Consider the following 22,928-nt stretch of genomic DNA (forward strand, 5'->3'; position numbering starts at 1 on the left):
AATATTGTCAATAAATAAATGGAAATAACATGAAATTACGTTCACATTCTATTTCTAGGTGAATAGACAGCTTATATTTATTTGTTTCATACTACTTGAGTCACTTGTGTATAAACTTTAAATAGAATGGTAATTTCTACTGTCTTTTCTCTCTGCTCACATGTCTACAGTTTGGATGGTGCTTAGAAGGCTAACTTATAGCATATGAGTCAATGATTATATCATTGAAACTTGGCCATATAGCTGCAGCTAGACTTACCATTAGAGATGTAGTCAAAACTAAATACATGGCTCATAATAATGACAGTTTTGGATAATTTAATTATTTTTTTCTCTGTGTCTGCCCTGAGGGGCAATGTCAATCACTACTACTTAAAATGTATATGTATTATTCCAGTGTTTATTACCTTATGACACATTTATACCATGAGTATGATGTAAACGTATCATAGGTGAGATGCTGAGTTTCATAAAATAACTTCAGATTTGCTCTTGTTCAAACACTTTGTTGATCTTCATGCTGTCTCCTGCCAAGTGTACTTCCTGCAAATTAGATGGGTGTATGGTTAATAATTCTTAGGGTTGACCTGTCACCAAGATCTGGCATCAGTCTCTTTATGTGGAAGCCAGTATGATTCAGATGCATTCTCAAATAGATCGCAAAAAGGAGAAAAAAAAAACAAAACCAAAAAACCCTTTGATAACATGCTATAACATATGGCAGGGACCCTCCTGGTCCCAAAAGTACTCATCCTACATCATCTGTTGGTTTAAAAGTTTATAAAGGAAAGTCTTGGGGGGAAAAGGAAGTTCTAATTCTCCCTCTACGAGAATTAAATCTAAATGATGTGAAATGTAAGTATTTAACTATAATTTATGCAGTTATATTTTTGTGAGCAAATATGTTTAAATCTTGTGCTTAAAATTAAGTGGCTTAAGCTCTATTGATACCCTTGGCATCATTCCTTTACTTAAACTCTGGCCCACTTTGTTCTTTTTAAAATATTGCATTTTAGAAGCGGTGTCAAGGTTAGGCCCAGAATATCTAGGTTAATTTATCTCAGTAATTCACATGAATGTGTTGATTTTCAGAGATTATTATGCAATGAAAAGAAAAAGAATGCAAGTGGATCAAAAATGAGGTAGGAAAGAGCCATGCTCAACGTAACTCAAAGAGCAAAGGAACTTGCTTTAAAGAAATTTTGCAGAGACATGATTGTAAAACACTTTTTGGCTAATATACATATTAGTTACCACTAATAGGTTTACAAATTTACAATGCTACTTTTTAGTTACAAAGCTATTTTTTTAAAAACTTCTAGAATTATTTCTAAATTTAAATGGTTTGCTCTTATTTCCTGTGAATATGAGCATCCTAGTTGATGTGGAGAGTTTGGTTTTGTTTTATATCTCTGTGAGGGCCCTGTCATAACATTATTATTAGCATGTGCTGTTTTTGAAATAGCTCATAAAATAAGCTTGACACCGTGCTCTGTATAGGGTCGTTCCTTGGTGTGGCGTTTGTTGTGATGTGGTTAGTTAGCCCTTCTCTGTCCCTCATCTGAGCTACTCCACTGGGAGCTGATTATTACTCCCTAGTAAGTCCTCATTCAAGACTTTGACATATATTCACATTTATTATTAGCCTCAGTGAGATTGGGGAATCATTGGTAACTATTTAGGATCAATAAAAAGAAAAATGCATTTCTTTCCATTCTGCTAGAGTTATCCTCACAAGTTGTAATTAGAAAGTAGTTTCGGAAACTTGTCAGTGAAAATCTCTTCTACACAGAGAAAGCCCGGGATCATTACATCTACCCAGTAAACAACTGGAGCCCTCTTGCATTATTTATGGGTTGGGTCTTATTTCTAAGCACAATTAGGTCTCTTGGTAACTAGCTTTCACTCACATTAAGCTTTTTCTTTTTCATTTCTACATGATTCGTTCTCACTTTTGCCATTTTTTTCATTAACACTATAGGAAAAAATCGCTCCTCTAAGCATTCAGTCCATTGAACACATACCCAGATGCTGTTGCTCTGAGGTAAACCATGTTAATTTTACTCAACTTAATAAATAATGTCTCAGAGCTCCTTGAACTCTTTGTTTACATATAATCCAGCAGCTTTCACTGCACTGGGGCATTGATCTTCTTCTGTTTCCTGTAATGGACTTCTGTGTGCACATTTTAGATCTAGTCATTTATTTTCACTGATTATTCAAACTCAGTGACATGGTCTTGCATGCTGAAGGGTAATCTGCAGACCGAGAGAACTCTCTGTCTTTTGTGCATCCTGAATAATAAGGGAGTTTCATTCCTCTTCAAGAAAATGAAGATGAGCAACTGCATTTGGAATTCTATTAGATTTACTTCAGGGCTGCGTCGGTAACGTTCCATTTGCATAGTCATATATGCATAACACAGATATCCGTGTCCTTCCAGCTCAAACCAATGTTATCTATTCCCTTTCATTCCAGGAACCTTGATTATTCTTCTCTTTAGAACATAGCTCAAAATTCAACCTACATGAAAACATTTTAAAATTGACTTTACTTATTCAACTGAGTAATTTTTTTATTTAAATTTATGGGAAGTTTCAAAGAGACACAGAAATAGGAAGACTAATAAATATAATGAGCACTGGTAGTGTGGACTTCATTCCCTCAGCTTCAGCAGTCTTTAGCATGTTGCCATTCTTGGTCATCTGCCACTCCTCACACACTTAGAAAGATTTTGCTGGAATATTTTAAAGCAACTCCCAGATAAGATGTATATTGTCCATAAATACTTTATTTTTTTAAAATGTAACAGTAGTATTAGTACAGTAGTATTACTATAACACTAAACAAATCTAACAATAATTCTTTAATATCATCTATATTCATACCATGTCTAATTTCCCCCCATTGTCTCAAAAATGCCCACAATTTGTTCAAAGCAGGGTTCATAAAGGTCTTCACATTGCATTTGGTTAGAATATTTGTTGAGTCACTTTTAATCTAACAATTCTATAGCTCCCTTTCCCAGAGCATTTATTTGTTGAAGACACTCACTCTCTTACTTACCTTTCCATCATTCCCTCAGTGTTGATGGGCTGAGCGTGCCTCACCTAATTCAGATGTAACCCACAAGGCAGCCACATGGATGTCTCCCAGGCTTTGAGCCTGCTGGAAGTAGTCCATCCATGACACTGAAATAAAAATTGCTACGCCTCATATAAGTAAAATAAAATTATAAGTAAACAGATACAATCAACATAGAGTTAAAGAATTTTACGTTAAAATAATTATTTTGATATTTGCTGACCTCACTGAGAAGCTTTCATGGTGAATGAAGCGCATGGACAGCATGGGTTTTGGCCCGTCTTGTTCACAAGACCTCAGCCCAAAGGAGAACTTGCATAATCATCATACACCCTCCACCTGTGAATACGGATGCAACTGTCTGGGTGTATATAGCTTTCTGGCGTGCTAGGAAACCATGCTTAGTATGATGCATCTTTTCTACGGTTAAAACCACCCTGTTTTCAGTATCTTAGAAATGATTTTTAGGGTTTATAAAGTTGAGAGACCAGATGGTTTCCTTTCCAAGCATTTATATTTTCCTCACCCTAGTAGCAGGAAGTTCATTTCAGATTGCATTTCTGTGCTTGAATTGTTGTGTTTCCTCTTAGTCAGAATAGAAACAAGTTGAGATGTATGATAAATTTTCAATATATTGTACAAATATTGCTGTTGTTACTTGTTTAGATAACATTACATGAGTAATTCATTCAAAGTACACTGTCTAAAATTTCAGATAAGGGCAGCGGAATGCTGTGTGGGTTTCTGAGAACAGATATGGGAAATTTAATTTTTTTTTTCTTTTCCACTAATTGAAATACTTAAGGTATATGGGGTAAAGGGCTTCACATATATGCAAATAGTGTAGATCTGCACAAAATAACTCGCTTGTTTCTGGAATGGTGTTGTTGATGGTTTTATTTTATCTTGGTTTTTTGGCATCACTTAATGTGATGAGAGAGCAATTCTGAAATAAAATTTGTGAGAGAACCTTAGAAAGAGAGCCTTATTGGAGAACCTAAGGCAATTTCGTTTAGTTTCTCAAATGATTTCCTTTCAGGTCTCTTTCAGAGAGTCAAATTGGATGAGTAGATAGAAGTAGTCTTATTTCAAAGAACCCAGATTTAGTTTTGTATTTTCTCTTATTATAGAGTTCTGATATGGTCAAATCTCTTATTTTCCAAATTAGTCTTTTTTCGGATTCCTACCTATCCTGATAAGTAAATCATCTAATATCTCCCTCTTTGTCAGTCCTTCCTCTTGCGCTTCCTTGGGACAACTTTGCCCACAAACTATCACAGAGATTACTAAATTTACAGTGTTTAAGGAATCAACTCTGCCTCCCCGTGGCAGCGGATTGCAAAATCACATCATTAGCATACCACTTCCTGGGGAGTCCTGCAGCACCCATCCGGGGTTAACATTCTCCCAAACTATGCACATGCTCCTTTGGTTCACTGCTTGTGCAAGGCCCCTGAGTCCCACGTTTAGAGCTCCCTTAGTTCATCCGCACATGCTCGGCATTGTTTCTCAACCTTGGCACAGTGCCAGGGTGATTGAGTACCAAGGCACTTTCATTCTTACTCCCAGATCTCAGCCAGACCCTTCCTTGTGCCTTAACTACTCAAGCTAATGGGTCTTAAACTTAAATATGCATAAGGAACATCTGAGCAGCTTGGAAAAACAACAACAACAAACAAACACATATCCTCTGACCCCACACACAGAAATCTCATTCGGGAGTTCTGGAATGAATCCAAGAATCTTCCACTGTAACAGTCTTCCAGTTGTTTCTGATGCAAGTGGAAGCACATCACCTGCTGGAGCGGTGGTCTTGATCCGCTGCTGCATACTTGAATCACCAAGGAGCCTTTAAACAGATGCTCATGGCCAGGACCCCGTCCTCAACCGACAAATGAGAATGTTTGAGTTTGGCAAGGGGACGGACACCTCGCAGAAGCTATCCAGCCTGATTTGAGAACTGCTACTAGACCGGTAGTATAAACACAGAGCAGCAGACAACTCCTCTCCCGAGTGGTGAGAGTCTCTTCGGGGCACTTGTTGTTGTCGCCTGTCACAGAACTTTCATAACCGCCACGATTGTTCACTCTCCCGGGTTTTCGTGTATTTAAAATTCAGGGACCCCTGTGTCCTCTTCATACAAATTGTGCACATTAAATGAAGAGGTATCTTTAGCTAAAAACTAGATGAATACTCCCCTACATTTGCACAGTTAGGTAACTTTTCCTGCACCAGTTGTGGTAAGTTGTATTCACCTACACAGAGAAAGTCTTCCCTTGCGAAAACTGTTACATCCTTTTAGACACCCCCTCACAGAGCCCTACCACTAGGTGTTAAGTTTTACTATACAGATCTGGAGAATATGGTCTAACCTGGGACCCTAGGTGCCCTAACTGTAACTTAGGATCAAAATGTCAGGCTCCTTCACCTTAGTTTCATGATGACTGAGTCATCCTGAGCAGGATAGAGAATAGAATCCTGAGCAGGAAAGAGATCAAGTTCCAGCCTAGGTCATAAACCTGAAAGGGCCACGCAAATCAGTCTGACTGGGGCAATGTAAGCTAGTTCAAGGAAGACACTTTTAGGACCAAGGTCTAAATGTTTCATCTTCTTCCTCAATAAATGAATGAATTATTTTTAAAACCATGGGAGAAAATGGCAGAAAGAGGACTTTAAAACATCACTTGCTCTTTTTCTTTGAGTCTTGATAACTTAAAGCAATTTTATGACTATGTTCAATAAGCAATAAAAATATGACATGATTTTTAAAAAATCCAGTAGAACAATATCTTGGGGGAAATCGTATATGAATTAAAATTTTTGGACCATTTTTTAGAGCCTGTATGTAATTGTAGAAATCTTGATTTTAATATGATAAAGATTGCTAAAAGTTTTTGTTTTTATTTTTAAATCCATGGTTGATATTTGTGCGTATGAAGAACTTGTAGACAGAGCTGAATGGGGGACTTTGACACAGCCCCCCTTTCCCCATTAACCACCCCAAAGCCATCCCAACAAGCTTCCAGTGTAGTAAAATAACATGCTTTCCATGCAAATGCAGCTACAAGACGGGTTCCATAAGTGTCCCCTCCTCACCCAAACCTTCCAATTTGCTGCCACTAAGACCCTTCTATAAAGAAATCCTAGAGCAGCCAATGATATATAAACAATATTAGAGGTATGTGGTGTCTCCCAGGACCTCTATGAATAGTCTATGTTCAGCATAAACTATTATCAGAACCCATGTGTTGTCTCTTAAATAATTAATTTCTAAATAAGGGCCTGAAATCCTTAATAACATCTAATAAAAACTACTAAATGCTGTGTGTGTGTATGCATGCGCGCACGCATGTGCACATGCACGCACATGCACGCTTTCCTGTGTCACAAAAACCACTGAGGGTTATCTGTTATATTAAAAAAACTACAGGATCAATTTAATGACTACTGTGATTATTAGAAACATTCCTCCCAGATTTCTGCTGCAAATAAAGAAAAGAGGATTCCTCTGACTGTGTAAGAAAATGTTAGGTTAATTCCGAAATTGTGGAGTACTTATAGACATTCAAATTTGCTTTAAACAGCTCTGTATGCTTTTCCTTTAGCTATTACTTGTCGAAAGCAAGATGGAGGCCAGGCTGGCATCCATGAATGCCTTTGGTATGCAGGCCCCTTGCCAGCCCTCACCCAGGCCTGCCAGATCCCCTGCCAAGATGACTGTCAGTTTACCAGCTGGTCCAAGTTTTCTTCGTGCAACGGAGACTGTGGTGCAGTTAGGACCAGAAAGCGCACTATTGTTGGTAAGAATAATTGGGGTGTGAAAGCCAACACTGTCAATGTAGAAAACACATAAAAAAGTTAGTCCCAAGAGAGTTCTGACAGTGTATTTGGAAAATACATAGATATGCCTTATTGCTGGTACACCGATACGTAATACACCAGTGGATTCACATGTGTATTTTAACGTAAGTTGGCGGTGACAGACGTGCTATGTACTTTCAGTAGAAAGGAAAAGTAACCTTGAAAGTTGAGCTGGCTCCCTATACAATAGGTAGATTATTTTTTTGGTTTAAACATACACTGCTGGTGGATTGCCTACAGACTGTGAGGTGTTTGGAGAACAAAAGGAAAGTTGCCACTTCATTTTCTTAACCCATTCTCACTGTCACAGCCTCAGATTAATCTTCATATCCCAGAAGAGGAATCTGACACTAATTTTGTATCTGAAAACTGCATTTTAAAAGGCAGTCACAGTGACAAAAAGCAGTGATATAATGAGCAAGAACAGGAGCTATGATACTGAACTAAACCTGGTGCATTCAAAAATATTGTCAGTGGCAAAAAGAAACCTAAAAAAAACATAGCCAGTAGGCTATTCAGAATTTAAAAGTTATAAAATGAACCACCTGTCATAATGAAGTCTATTGAAAACTAAAGGCACGTTCTGAAAGTTAGAAATAAATACATGTAAAACATACGCAATTAATTGTGTGTGATATAACTAATAGTATTATGGTATATGATATATAACATAAATATATAATAGAAATGTGATTCAGTTAAAATAATATATTGTTTTTCAAGCACATATTACTGTTCATTTTTTATTTTAAAAATTTATTTAGATTTATATACAGATCATTCCTAGTACTTCTTTCTGACACTAAATATCTTCACTGTGAATATTATTTACTACACTAATCACCAAGTATATAAAACTGATGACTCTTCAGAAATAAAGATACAAAGTTATAATCAGAAAAGTAAATATAAAAATCTCATTTTCTGAATTGTAATCCTATATAACCACACCATCTATTTAGAATTAACAAAAAGCTGTACAGTCCAGTACAGCGACTCTCTCTCTCCATTTCATATTTTTGTACATGTATTCATGTTATAAAGGAGAGATTTATGCAATTACCTTAAACTCCCCTAGTCAGTGAAAGCGCATGATCATTTGAAAGGATTTTAATCATTCGAAGAGTATAAAATTCGGCACAACAGTGAACACCTTCTGCAAAGTGGCGATTTTAAAATGAGGAAATAAGAAAAATTTCACTAGGCAAGGCACCCAGTACTAATAAGAGCCTCCAGAGAAAGCACTGTGGAGTGAGAAAATAGCATTCATTTATAAGCTACTGTTGAATATGGTTAAAAATGGAGAAAGGAAATTTAGAAAAGGAGGAAAATTAAATGCTTGAAATGAATAACGATATTTTCCAACTTAAATTTCTCCACAGGAAAAAGTAAAAAGAAGGAAAAATGTAAAAATTCTCATTTGTACCCTCTGATTGAGACTCAGTACTGTCCTTGTGACAAGTATAATGCACAGCCTGTGGGGAACTGGTCAGACTGCATTTTGCCAGAGGGGAAAGTGGAAGTGTTGCTGGGAGTGAAAACACAAGGAGATACCAAGGAATGTGGTCAAGGATATCGTTACCAAGCAATGGCATGCTACGACCAAAATGGCAGGCTCGTGGAAACATCCAGATGTAACAGCCATGGTAATCCAATTTTTCTTCCGTGTTATATGTTTGCTGTCTTTGGGGGTGGAGGTTAAATGAACGTGGATCAGAATGGAGGGAAATGAAGGTTTACAGATTGCGCTCTAAATGGAACATATTGGGGGCACCATACAGGACATTGGTGGCATTTGTCTTGTCCTGAAGTTGGCAACTAAATCCAAAGTTGGTGGCAAAAAAGCCTTACAGGTAGACAAATAGTGCCAGAAAATTCCCTTGGTCCTAATCAAGAATCTGTCGAATAGGCCCAACAATGCCCCCACAAGAGAGGGAGGAGGAGAGGAGATTTGAATTTAATCTGAAAATAAAGTTATAAACTAGACAGTCTTCTAATAACCAAACTGGCAAGATTTGCAATACGCCTGAAATGTAATTTAAGTGTCAGAGAAGAAAGACTGAAAGTCATAACTAGTGAAAACTCAAATATCTCTTGTTTACTTATTGTGTTGAGATTAGCCAAAAAAAAAAAAAAAAAAAAAGGAGGGGGAGAAGAAGAGAAAAATGTACATTCTCTTAGGTAGCTGTGCCCACTTTAGTTTTCTAAACCAAACACAGTGATAATAATTAAATTGCCAGAAGTTTGTGAAGAGTGGCCATCTTTGATCAGAGTATGTTGCAAACTCTTTGGTTCTAAATCTTAATATAGTAGTCCTTAAGCAATATTTTCCATTATTCTTTTATTTTAATACATCTGTCTTTTTGTATTGGACTGAGATTAGTTTACTGTGGGTCAGCCTGAATCATAGATGCCATGTATTTGCAAACATTGGACAGGATCCTCCTACCTTCTTCGTGGAGGTGACCTCAGAAAGATGAGCTAAGTTGCTAGGAGAGAGGGACATGGCAGTTACCCTCCAACCTTGCTGAAATAGCTTCTGCTGTTGGAACAGTGCTCTTCCAGTTTTATTATATGGTTCAGAAAACAACACGAACTAATAGAACCGTCTATAAACCATCAAAGTACCATTGGTGACACATTCATTGGAATCTCTTAAACCTCCCCCCACAAAGAAGTTTCCAAAATTCATTTTCATTTTTTTCACCTTATCTCCTAATTCCTCTTTTATCAAAGTCTAGTGAAAGTAGCCCCAAAGACTCCATAATTTTGAAGCTCTAGAGACGAGTATTTTTCAGGTTAATATATTCAGGTTACTGCATTCCTAACTTAAAGATAGTCAATTTATTTAGAACAATAACTACAAAAGGAAAAATAATATTTATAGTAGGTGTGCTTTGAGAAACAGGTGTAAGGGTAACTGAATATTTTATTCTCTGTCTCATAACATCAGTGCTATAAATTAGAGGCCAGGAAAAATGTAAATGCACTTACCATTCTGAGATGTTATGATAAGGTAGAAGATCATAATTAGTCATTAAAATGTAAAATTGAAGATCACTCTTAAAAATATGTTTCTCCTGGATTGTAGCTTATAAGGGTTTGCTCACATTTAAAATTGTTATGCCTAGTGAATCACGAAGATAATCATTTGTTTGTAACATAACCTTTGAGTTTTCAGAATTACTTTTGTATATTCTCACTTTTATCCTGATCTGTTAATTAGATGCAGGAGAGTGTCAGTAAGCCACTTAACAGTCAATCTTCTTTTTAGAAAAAAAACCTTAAAAATATCCTGTGAATCTCATAAAGATGTTTGATCACTTAACAAAAGTCAGAGTACAAAAATAATAAAAATTAAGCAAAGGCAGTAGACTTAATACCGTAGCCTTGTCAGTTCAAAGCACGAAGAATGCAGTACTGTATTCTAGAACAAAAGCACAAAAGATAGATTCCTGATAGCGTTGAACTTCATGGGGATTGTGGAAGGATCTAAGACCTTTAACTAAGGAAATGGCTCCAGTTTAGTTCCTTGTGTCTGTCCAGCATCAATTCTTTCTCATTAAATCTAATCTATGGTGGATGTCCAATGGGGTATTTTAGTATTTACCCCAATACATTTACTCAAAGTGACGTCCAAGGAAATTGAATCTCTGTTGCTTGATTTCTGTGGAAATTACTTCTTTGCTTATATATGTTCTATCAATTCTGATAGTGTTGGTGGAATCCTCTAACTTTGGTGTTCTATGCGAGGCACACTCTAAATTACATTCTCAGTGACCACTGCCTTCTCTCAGCCAAACTGGCTTTCCAAATGGATGGTGGAAAAGTAGCTTTCACGAACAAGTCTCTTTCTGCTTTCAGTTCAGACATAGAATTGACCCACGTGTATGCAGTGCAAAGATGCTAATCCCCTGTTTGATAGTGGCCTTAGGTCATTTCTATTTTATCTGTGCTGTCTGTGGATCATATTATCAGTTATTATACTGATAAAACAGTTTGACTTTCACCAGTTTAATTCTATTATTTTAGGCCATTTCCCATGTGGTCACCATTATTTTAATGTCTTAACCTTAAGGCACAGTTCTATTATGTCTGAAATTCTTTGTAGTAGTAAACTTTGTACTGAAAGATGATATACCTGTTACCGGGCTCGGGTTCTTGGACCCAGAGACAGTAGAAACAAGGCTGGACCCAAATTTAAAGTTACAGGCAAGGCTTTATTGGGGCAGCAGCTATAGCCAAAGAGAGACACAGTCTCAACAAAAGTGTCAGCCTGGCTCTCTAAACAACAGCCGAGGAAAGTTTTAAAGGGGCTGAGGTGGGAAAGGAGTCATGCTTAAGCAGAGTGGCTGGGAATCCCAGGCAAGAGGGCACACAGGTGCATTTGACAGCACATGCGTCTTCATACATCAGATGTTTCATTTGCATGTTAAGTCTCCACCTCTAGGCATGTTTTCTAGTATTAAAATGAGAGAAAAAGAGGATAAAAAGTCAAATTTGGTGGCCATCCTCTCTCAAATGTTCAGTCTGAACCAGCCTGAGCTTGCTCCTTGGTCCCTGTTTGATCTGCAAGAAAAGCGTAACAGGCAGCAGGGAGGGTCCCAGGTGCATAGCAGCTTGCTCCCAAGGTCCCAGACTGTCTCGTACCTATACTCCGAAAATCAGATCTTAAAGTTTACCTGGGGAGTCACATAAATGTTTACCCATCTGATACTTGGTGTTGGATATAATTCTTATTGATATATAAATATATTTGGGGGCATTTATCTATCCTAAGAACATAACATGAAATATATTTATTTACTTTTGTTGTGAAATCTTAGATGGTGTCACTGTAGCAGCAGATTTTAAATCATTCAAAAACCAAGTCACACAGGTTCTACTCACCGCGAGAACACCCTAATATCTTAGTTGATTGGTTCATTAGAAACTTGAGTGACTACATAGTACCAGGTACTTCTCAAGTTAATCACTTAAAATTTCACAGAATAAGAGGTAGAATTTCTAGGACTTTTTAAAATAATTATATCATTTACTCTTAATATTTTAAAGAATCTTAGAGATAATCTAACTTATGATAAATGCATGTATACATGATTTATATTTAAATATAAGTGACAGAATTTTATCATGCTGCCCCTCAACCTTTCCCCTCTTTCCCAAACCCCGTTATCCTGCTCTACATTTTATATTTTTAAAGCATGTATCATTCTATAACCATACCATATAATTTACTTGTTCTGTTTCTTTATGTTTTATCTCCTGTACAAGAATTATACAAGATTGTATAAGATTGAGGAGGGCATCTTGGACTATTTTATTCACTGATGTATCTCCAGCCCCTAGAACAAGTAGGTGCCCAATATTTGTAGAGTGAAAGAATGAGTGAAGCACTGGAGAGAATTTTTGTAGTTGTATTTGATCCACAGGCTTTGATTCTTTCTTTTTTCTGGACACTAATCTTCCCTCTGTCACATTTCTGGGAAATTACCAAACAGATTGTTGAGAATAGCTAAGACCTTTGGAATAAGAGCTATCCATGCCACATACTTTCTATATAATATTCATCAAATACTTGTGCTTTTTTCTACCGACTAAATAGAAGAAATAATAGTCAAATACCTATTCCACTGAATTAGCCTGGTGATATCATTATAAAGTCTCTTTATTGCCGTTTGAAAGCTTATTGTTCAGAATTGCCTGATTTGTCCAACACTAGATTTGGACATCTTAACTGCCCGGTTTATATTAGTAGTTGTGACAACTTATTTTTGTTTGTTTCCACTCATCTTTTTTCTTGAGAAGTAGAAACAACATTTCTGTTTGAGTTATGTGGAAGTGATACTTGGAAGGTGAATTGGATAAAATCTAAAAATGTCAGATGCTCAAGTCTGGAGCTCTAAGAGCTACATAATGCCTTTTGGACACCTCTCTTCAATCTTTATCCCCAGCAAGTTAATCTTTGCTATATCTCATAGGCAGGTTAAGCTACAATGTGCTATCAGTAAATATTCTATAACTCAGTTATATTTTTAATGTATTATTATCTGTTAATACCAAGTTAACAGAAAGGCACATCTAATATGATTGTTCCCCCCTCCAGCCCATGATATACAATGTTTTTAATATACGTTGCTCTCTTGTTGTTCTAAAGTAGCATGTTGCTATTTATACCTATCAAATACTTGCTAACAGGTAGAGACTATGAAGAAACTTAACAATCAGCTATTAGGTTAAATTACTTACACCAAATGTTTTCTTAAAGCTCCAGATAGCAACTACTTGAGGCTCTGTGGACCAAAAGGTCTCTGTCACAAGTACCCAACTCTGTAGTTACAGCATGAAAGCAGCCACGGAACGTTGAGTGAATGGCACAACTGTGTTCCAATAAAACTTTATATACAAAAACAGGCTGCCAGCCTGTGCTATCATTTGCCAACTGGAATCTAATCCCTTGCTACTCAGAATGTGGTCTACAGACCAGCAGCTTAGACCTAACAGGGAAACCATTGGAAATGTGGAAATTCAACCCACATTACAGACCTGCTGAGTCAGAATCTGCATTTTGATGAGATCCCTGGGGAGCTCTATTACACATTTTTTTAATTTGCATTCATTCATTCATTCATTTATAAATAAGCTCCACGCCCATCATGGGGCTTGAACTCACAACCCTGAGATCAAGACTCACATGCTCTATGGACTGAGCCAGCCAGATGCCCCACACATTTAAAGTTTAGGGATTACTCTACTGGATCGTGTAGATCCTCACAGGGTTTGGTAGGAGTGTGAACTTGAATCTTTGTAGGAAAGGCCTGTGGAGATTAGAGAACCACAATAACTGATCTGGGCAAAATAATCGACACCTCCCATGTCATAGTTCACTTGATTACATCTATGGGGAAAAGAACATTAGGGATTTTTTTTTTTTTCAATTTACAAGGATGGGTCTTCATAAGGTGAATGTCTATTTAGCTGTGATTCTGAAAACTGAAAGAATCTATAGGGCCCCCTATAGAAAGGATATTGGCAATTTAATGATTGCCAGCACTCGATTTACAAATAGATTTTAGTTCAAGAACATGTGTGGAACTCAGGGTACATCTGATAAAAATAAGTATGACTATGGGGAGAGTAGATTCTGAGGATAACCTACATAACCACTCAACCATAATATAACTAGAATGTATTACTTTTGTAATAGGATTCTATAGAAGGTTGGATAAGTTTAATATTAGAGGTTAATTAGAAACAAAATTGAATGAGAGATTTTTCCTTATCATGGTGGATGCTTGCAGTAGAGGAAGAGCATATTTAATTAAACCAGCTGAAAAGGCAATAAAGAGTCCTGTAAACAAGCTGAAATGGAGTGCTAAGTTCTCTGAAAAGCTTTTTTTCATGGGTCGCATTTATTTACTGTCTAATTCATTTCAGAATGTAAATCTTTCGTTTGACAACACAGGTACAGCTAGTATGACTTTTGCAGTAATCATTCACAGTTGAGATCTTTTTCCTTTTAAATGTAAAAGAGAGGCAGAGTTTGAGGGACAGACTTCTCCTGAGGTAATAGTTGCAAGTTTAAAGAGCCAGGGAAAGAAGGAAAGGGCCAGGGTGGATACTGAGTACAGAAAGAAAGCAATAGCCTAGGGTCAAATTTAAATAAGGAATGGAGACCAGCGTTATGCTCCAACAGGCTCCCTGAAGGAGGACTGTGGAGGTGATGAGGGAGAGGCTTTCATTGGAAAATTTCCTGCAGCTACCATTCATGTGTGTGTGACGGAAAAACACCTGGTGTTATTATTTAGTTCTGTGTGCTCCATGTCCCGGAGACCTCAACTCATCTATTACTTAATAACATGGTTTTTAAACTGGGCTCCACGGAGCTCCTCAGGCCAGGCTGTCAAACATAGCTTCCAATAAATCCCATAAACTTCTTGGACTTTCTTTTCAGCTTTTTTAGAGAGAAAGTGTTCTGCAGCTTAAAATAAATTTAACTGCTAAAAATAGTTCATTATTTGTAACAATTAAAAAAAAAGAATTTTAATCTTCGCCTTAATCAACAACTTTTACCATTATATTTTAGTCCACATCCTTTCTGTAGACCTCTGGCCGCTTATTCCCCCTAATTCATTAGAGAAGTCATAACACCAATTTTCAACGAAATAATTACAGAGTGGTCATCTTGCTGATATCTGTGGCAATTTTATTGATTTAACCATAGAGTTGTTCATTCTTTACGTCGTTATGTTACAAGGTTCATAATTCATAAAGGTACTAATGACCTTGTGAATCCACATATAGGTTCCTATTGCGTTAGTAAAACCTGCAAATCCAAAATAGTTTTAAAGTCCCATATCCCATTAGTCTAGTCTTGTTCCTACAATATAGGTCTTTTTCTCCTTCAAAGCATCATCAGAATAGTTATGTAGTCAACAGGGCTTATGCATAAGGAATTTTTTATACGTTCATGAAGACAGTATTATATATTAGACGTAGGCCTTATCTATGGGCTCAAAAGCAACCTGAGACACAAATTTATGGGCATTTTAAATTTAAATTTTGAAGAAAAATCTTTACTTGTATTTACTCTCCATATTTATCCCATTTCTTCATTGTTGCATTGAAATCCAATTTGGCTCTTACAGGAAATGTTAATTTGCATAAAAACAAAATTGACTCCCCTAACGGTCTTTTTAAATAGCCATTTAAAAAAAAAAACCTCAAGGTATTTAGTCACATAACAGTTTCCCCTCCCTTGGCCATAAGTTTGACCTTTAAAGCCTTAGAACCTTAAAGTAAATATCGTTTAAGAAAAAGAAAATGTCTTAAGTTTGGGAGATTTGGAGGGTTTTTATTTGTATATCCACTTTTGCATTTTTTTTCCGTATCTGGAAATGGACATGAAAAGTCCTATTTTTTACATATTAAAACTGTACACCTCAAAACATGAATCCAAGTTTAATGCATTATAATTACAATCCATCAGAATGATCTATTTCTTACTGGTCTGGTGAGATACTATAGAAAAAAGTCAGCATAGGAATGCACTATCCAAGTCATTCTCCTAGAGATTCACAGTTCTTATTAGCAAGAAAGGCAAGTCCAAGGTAAAGAGACCTACTTAACTTAAATGCAATAATTTTCCGACTTGACCACAGAAATGTTTTTTTGTTAAAATTATATTTAATGCTTATTAGAATCCAACAAACTAACGTTTAAAGATCATCCTTTGGAAATACTCTAAGGGAGTATATGGTTTTCATTTAATGAAAGAAAAATGTCCTACATTGGATCAAGTTAAAAATAAATCACTCTAGTAAGTTTCATAATTAATTTATTTCCCATTACTTCATCGTCTCAACATTCCATCAAATATGTTTACAATGCTGACAAAGCTTTATTCCCAAAGTAGGCTTTTTAGCACTGATCTCTCATTTTTAATATGGTATTAGTTAAAATTATTAATGTTAAATCTGGAGATAAGGTCCATAAATGCTTTAATGTATGTAATTATTCCCAAGGTTTTATTTTGGTTGAATAAGTAAACTATAGATACAGGGTCTTATATAAATAAGTGTATTTACTTTTTAGATAAAAAGGTATGTCTGAAAGTGCAGTGTAATTCTGTCAGTAACTACCTGGAGTTAAGCCAAACTCCACCAGTTAAGGGCTCAGTCCTCTGTAAGACTGCTCCACACTTCAGACATCAGCTGCAAGTTCAGAGTTCCCCAGGCCACCCTTACTACCAACATGCTGGCTACAGATTTGGAGGTTTCCACTACCCCTCAGGTTTACTGGAACAGCTCAGAGAACTTAGGAAAGCACTATACAGTTGACCCTTGAACAACACGACTTTAGCTATGTGGGTCCACTTGTACACAGATTTGTTTCAATAGGTATGGTTCAGTACTATAAGTGTATTTTCTCTTCCTTAGGATTTTCTTAACATTTTCTTTTGGTCTAGCTTACTTTATTTTAAGAACACAGAATATTATATACACAATATACAAAATATTGTATACATGTTAGTCAACTGTTGATGTTATCCGTAAGACTTCTGGTCAGTAGTAGGCTATTAATACTTCGGTTTTTGGGGAGTCAAAGTTATACAAGGATTTTCAGCTGCACAAGGAATCAGTTCCCATAACCCCCACGCTGTTCAGGGTCAACTGGACTTACAATTAGAGTCTTATTATAGCAAAAGGATACAAATCAGAAGTAGCCAGGCACACCTGGGTGGCACAGGCAGTTAAGCATCCGACTCTTGATTTTTGCTCAAGGTCACAATCTCAGGGTTGTGAGATCAAGCCCCATGTTGGGCTCTGCCCTAGGCATGGAACCTGCTCAAGATTCTCTCTCTCCCTCTCTAAAATAAATAAATAAATAAATAAATAAATAAATAAATAAATAAATAAATAACTCTCTCTAAGATAGATAGATAGATAGATAGATAGATAGATAGATAGATAGATAGAAGAAGAAAAACTAAGAGACAAATAGGTGAGGTCTTCGAGGGTCCCAAACAGAAAGCTTCCATGTTCTCTCCCCATGGTTCCAGGAGGCATGGCCCTCTCTACATATCAACATGAATTATCTATCAGAAAGCTCACCTGGGCTTTGGTATCTAGAGTTTTTATTGGGGCTTCATTATGTAGACATGATTAATCGATTCATTGGGCACATGTTTGAGCTCAGTCTTTCCCCCCCACTCTTCCCTAGAGATTGGGTGGATATCATGTGGCTTAAAGCCCCCAACCCTCTAAACTTGTTCTGTCTTTGTGGTGTGACCAGCCCCGCCTCAGACACCTCTTTTAATATAAACTCACCTGTAGTTCAAGAAGTCACCATGAATAAGAAAGATTCAGGAAATTTCAGGACTTGGAGGCTACCGCCCAGGAATCAAAGACAAAGAACAGCCAAAGTCCCTTATTATACAACAGAAAGCTTTAGAGTTGGCAATAAGAAATGGCCTTGATAATAAACTCGTACATAGCTGTATCTAAGTGAATCTGAATGTGCCTAGTTGTTGGGTTACTCCCAGTACTGGAATAATAACAGCAACACAACCCCTTAAGTACCTAGCAGATATGAAGAGCTAGGCCTTCATATGTATAAAAAGCAATAAATATAAATAAAGTTAAAATAGCATTTCATTGCAGTTACATTTTCCTGAACACTTCACTGTGAAAATTGTAATTGCCCAAGGTTGATCATAACTTTCCATGCATTGAATATATGAATTTGGATAGAACATTAGATGATAGGAGTTTGGCTACATAGAAGAATTTGCTTTTCCTGGATTGAGTTATCAGTCCTCAATATATAATTATAAAAGAATATTCTATTTGAGAATTTTTTAATGATTTTTTCAATATTTTTAAGCCAATGAGGACAATAATAAAGTTCTAGCTAATTTTTTCTCATTCCCAATTGCAGTCATGTGCATAAGAATATACATTAAAGTAGGAGAGTTTTTTGAGGCTGCTTTTGAGATTAATCCAAAAGTTTCAGATAGAGTGCCAGAGTTGCTCATTCAAACAGCTGTAAATCGGAACCAACCAATATTTTCCATGTGCTCTTAAAATGACTTCTTTATCAGCAGTGCACCTTTCAACAACACAATATGGGAACTGGGAAGGTTGTGGAAAGCTGCTTTATCTGTGCATTCATAATTCAAGTGAAAGAGGTGTTTGGATGTATCTCAAAAGCAGTATGTCCTCCAGTTGCCCCTCTAAGCCTGCTAGTGTGTTGTTTTTATTTCAACCTGGAAGACTGGTCAGAATAGATACGGGATACAAAAAATATGATCAGAAGTCAGGAGGTTGATTTTCCATGTGTCAGATTCATTGTCGAACCACTGAAAGTTTTAACACCCTAATTGTGAAGTCATCTGTTTTATTGAGCATTCCTCAGAAGGCATAAATTGCCACAAGATGCCAGCAGTTTACTTAGCCTTAAAACGCATGAAATGTTCCTGTCTTTCCATCCCCTATGATTGTTTGGTGTTAATTGCCCTCAAAAATGATCTTAGCAGAGAAGGCAAGGGGATGCTTATCTAGCAATTTACTAGTAGCATTAAGGGTTTTAATTGTGCTGGATAAACATGACAGGCAATTATTGAGTGTTGTTACACAGTGGAAAACAAAAATGGAATGCTGAGCATTATACTCTCTGCAGTTGTGTCTTTATGTCAGTGCCTAATTTATAGCTTTTAACAATTTAATAGGTTGGATTTTATTTGAGAGATGTTTTCTGGAATATGCTATAAGAAGATGAGACATAAAAGTTTTATATCTGCTTACTTAGTAATATAATGTGAATCAGTATGAAGTCATACATGTTAACTCTCACTAATGCCATAATCTTCCAACAGATAAAATGGAAAGGACTATCCATTTATCTGTTACTTTGTGAGGCAGTGACATGAATGATCCTGTGATTCTACTTTCAGCTATGAGTACTAAATAACAAAAGGTTAAAAGTTTACTTTTGTCATCATTTTGAAGGTGGGGAAAATGCATTTCTTCCAGAAATATTTTGATAATTTATTGCCTTTGTAACAAAAGATAAAGAAGGCACCATATCTTAATAAAGGGGACAAGCCAAAAAGAAAATCTAACAATTGTAAATGTTTATGCACCCAACATGGGAGCACCCAAACATAAAGGAACTTAATGATAATAAAACAGTAATAGCAGGGGACCTTCAGACGCACTTACATCAATGGACAGATCATCTAAACAGAAACAAGAAAACAATGGCTTTCAATGACACACTGGACCAGATGGACTTAACAGATTTAGTCAGAACGTTCCATCCTAAAACAGCACAGTACAAATTCTTTTCAAGTCCACATGAAGCATTCTCCAGAATAGATCACATATTCATTCACAAAACAGGCCTCAACAAATACAGAAAGGTTGAAGTCATACCATGCACCTTTTCTGAACCACAATGCTATGAAACTAGAAATCAACCACAAGAAAAACTCTGGAAAGAATACAAATACATGGAGGTTAAACAACATGCTAATAAACAGTGAATGGATCAACCAGGAAACCAAGGAAGAAATTAAAAAAAAAAATACATAGAAACAAATGAAAATGAAAACACAGTGCTTTGGGATGCAGCAAAAGTGGTCCAAATAGGGAGGTATATAGCAATACAGGCCTACCTTAAGAAGCAAGAAAAATCTCAATTAAACAACCTGACCTTATACTCAAAGGAGCTAGAAGAAGAACAATGCACACAGTCTAAAACCAGCAGAAAGAAGGAAATAATAAGGATTAGAGAAGAAATAAATGACACAGAAATTTAAAATAGATTAGTGAAACCAGGATCTAGTTCTTTGAAAAAAATTACAAAAACCGATATACCTGTAGCCAGACTTATCAAAAAGAAAAGAGAAAGGACTCAAATAAATAAAATCACAAATGAGAGAGAACAACCAATACCACAGAAGTATAGTTATAAGAGAATATTATGAAATACTGTATGCCAACAAATTGGACAACCTGGAAGAAATGGATAAATTCCTAGAAACATATAAACTACCAAAACTGAAACAGGAAGAAATATAAAACTTGAACAGACCGATAACCAGCAAAAAAATTGAATCATTAATCAAAACCTCCCAACAAAGAAAATCCAGGACCAGCTGGCTTCACAGATAAATTCTACTAAACATTTAAAGAAGACTTAATACCTATTCTTCTCAAAATATTCCAAAAAATAGAAAAGGAAGGAAAACTGCCAAACTCATTCTGTGAGGCCCTCGTTACCCTGATACCCAAACTAGATAAAGACTCCACTAAAAAAGACAACTATAGGCCAATATCGCTGATCAACATGGATGCAGAAATTCTCAGTAAAATACTAGCAAATTGAATCCAACAATACATTAAAAAAAAAAAATCATTCACCATGATCAAGTGGGATTTATTCCTGGGATGCAAGGGTGGTTCGATATTTGCAAATCAATGTGTGATAGACTGCGTTAATAAAAGAAAGGATAAGAGATATGATCCTCTCGATAGATGCAGAAAAAGCATTTGACAAAGTACAGCATCCACTCATGATTAAAAAAAACAAAAACAAACAAAAAACCCCTCCACAAAGTAGGGATAGAGGGAACATACCTCAACATAATAAAGGCCATATGTGAAAAACCCACAGTTAATATCATCCTCAATGGAGAAAAACTGAGAGCTTTTCCTCTACGGTCAGAAATAAGACAGGGATGTCCACTCTCACCACTGTTATTTAACATATTACTGGAAGTCCTAGCCAGAGCAATCAGAAAACAAAAAGAACAAAAAGGCATCCACATTGGCAAGGAACAAGTCAAACTTTCAGTATTTGCAGATGACATGATACTCTATATAGAAAACCCAAAACTTCACCAAAAATTGCTAGAACTGATACACAAATTGAGTAATGAGGCAGGGTACAAAATCAATGTACAAAAATCTATTGTGTTTCTATACGCCAGTAATGAAGCAGCAGAAAGAGAAATTAAGGAATCGATCCCATTTATAATTGCACAAAAAAACAGAAGATACCTAGGAATAAATCTAACCAAAGAGGCAAAAGACATGTTCTCTGAAAACTATAAACAGTGATGAAAGAAACTGAAATTGACACAAAGAAATGGAAAGACATTCCCTAACCATGGATTGGAAGAACAAATATTATTAAAATGTCTATATTTCCCAAAGCAGTCTACACATTTAATGCAATGCTTATCAAAATACCAATAGTATTTTTCACAGAACTAGAACAGACAATCCTAAAATTTGTATGGAACCACAAAAGACCCTCAATAGCCAAAGCTATATTGAGAAAGAAAACCAAAGCTGGATGCATCACAATTCTAGACTTCAAGTTATATTGCACAGCTGTAGTGATCAACACAGTATGGTAGTGGCACAAAGATAGACACATAGATCAATGGAACAGAATAGAAAACCCAGAAATGAACCCACAAGTATATGGTCAATTAATCTTTGACAAAGCAGGAAAGAATATCCGATGGAAAAAAGACAGTCTCTTCAACAAATGGTGTTGGGAAAACTGGACAGCAACATGCAAAAGAATGAAACTGGACCACTTTCTTATACCATACACAAAAATAAGTTCAAAATGGATTGAAGACTGAAATATGAGACCTGAAACCATAAAAATCTTAGAGGAAAACACAGACAGTAACTTCTTTGACATTGGCCATAGCAGCTTCTTTCTAGATAGGTCTCCTGAGGCAAGGGAAACAAAAGCAAAAATAAAATATTGGGACTTCATCAAAATAAAAATCTTCCGCACAGTGAAGGAAACAACAATACTAAAAGGCAATCTACATAATGGGAGAAGATATTTGCAAATGACATATCTGATAAAAGATTAGTATCCAAAATGTATAAAGCCTTTATAAAACTCAACACCCCAAAAACAAATAATCCAATTAAAAAGTGAGCATTAGGGTGCCTGGGTGGCTCAGTCAGTTAAGCGTCTGCCTTCAGCTCAGGTCATGATCCCAGGGTCCTGGGATCGAGTCCCACATTGGGCTCCCGGCTCAGCAAGGGGTCTGCTTCTCACTCTCCCTCCGTGCTGTTTCTCTCTCTCAAATAAATAAAATCTTAAAAAAAAAAAAATGGGCAGAAGAGAGGCGCTTGAGTGGCTCAGTTGGGCATCTGACTCTTGGTTTCTGCTCGGGTCATGGTCTTGGAGTTGTGGAATCAAACTCCACACTGGGCTCCGTGCTGGGTGTGGAGCCTGCTTGGAATTCTCTCTCTCCCTTTCCCCCTTCCCCCCAAAAGTGGGCAGAAGACATGAATAGACATTTTTCAAAAGAAGACATATATACAGGTGGCCAACAGACAACTGCAAAGATGCTCAATATCATTGATCAGGAAAATACAAATCAAAACTACAGTGAGATCTCACCTCACACCTGTCAGAATGGCTACAATCAACAACACAAGCAA

General features: G+C 36.5%; 1 protein-coding gene across 8 annotated transcripts in view; it reads left to right on the top strand.

Annotated features, from left to right (window-relative positions):
* THSD7A (thrombospondin type 1 domain containing 7A) overlaps positions 1-22,928 on the top strand; it is a 773,396-nt gene that overhangs the window by 701,646 nt on the left and 48,822 nt on the right. For all 8 annotated transcript variants that reach the window (XM_087861023.1, XM_087861022.1, XM_087861024.1 and 5 more), the window contains 2 exons: positions 6,690-6,884; positions 8,328-8,591. In XM_087861023.1, the coding sequence (XP_087717149.1) occupies positions 6,690-6,884; positions 8,328-8,591 (459 nt within the window). The remainder of the gene's footprint in view (positions 1-6,689; positions 6,885-8,327; positions 8,592-22,928) is intronic.

This window comes from Ursus americanus, chromosome 3 (genome assembly GCF_024610735.1).
Source record: "Ursus americanus isolate L20-20 chromosome 3, mUrsAme1.1.p, whole genome shotgun sequence".
Taxonomy (NCBI): Eukaryota; Metazoa; Chordata; class Mammalia; order Carnivora; family Ursidae; genus Ursus; species Ursus americanus.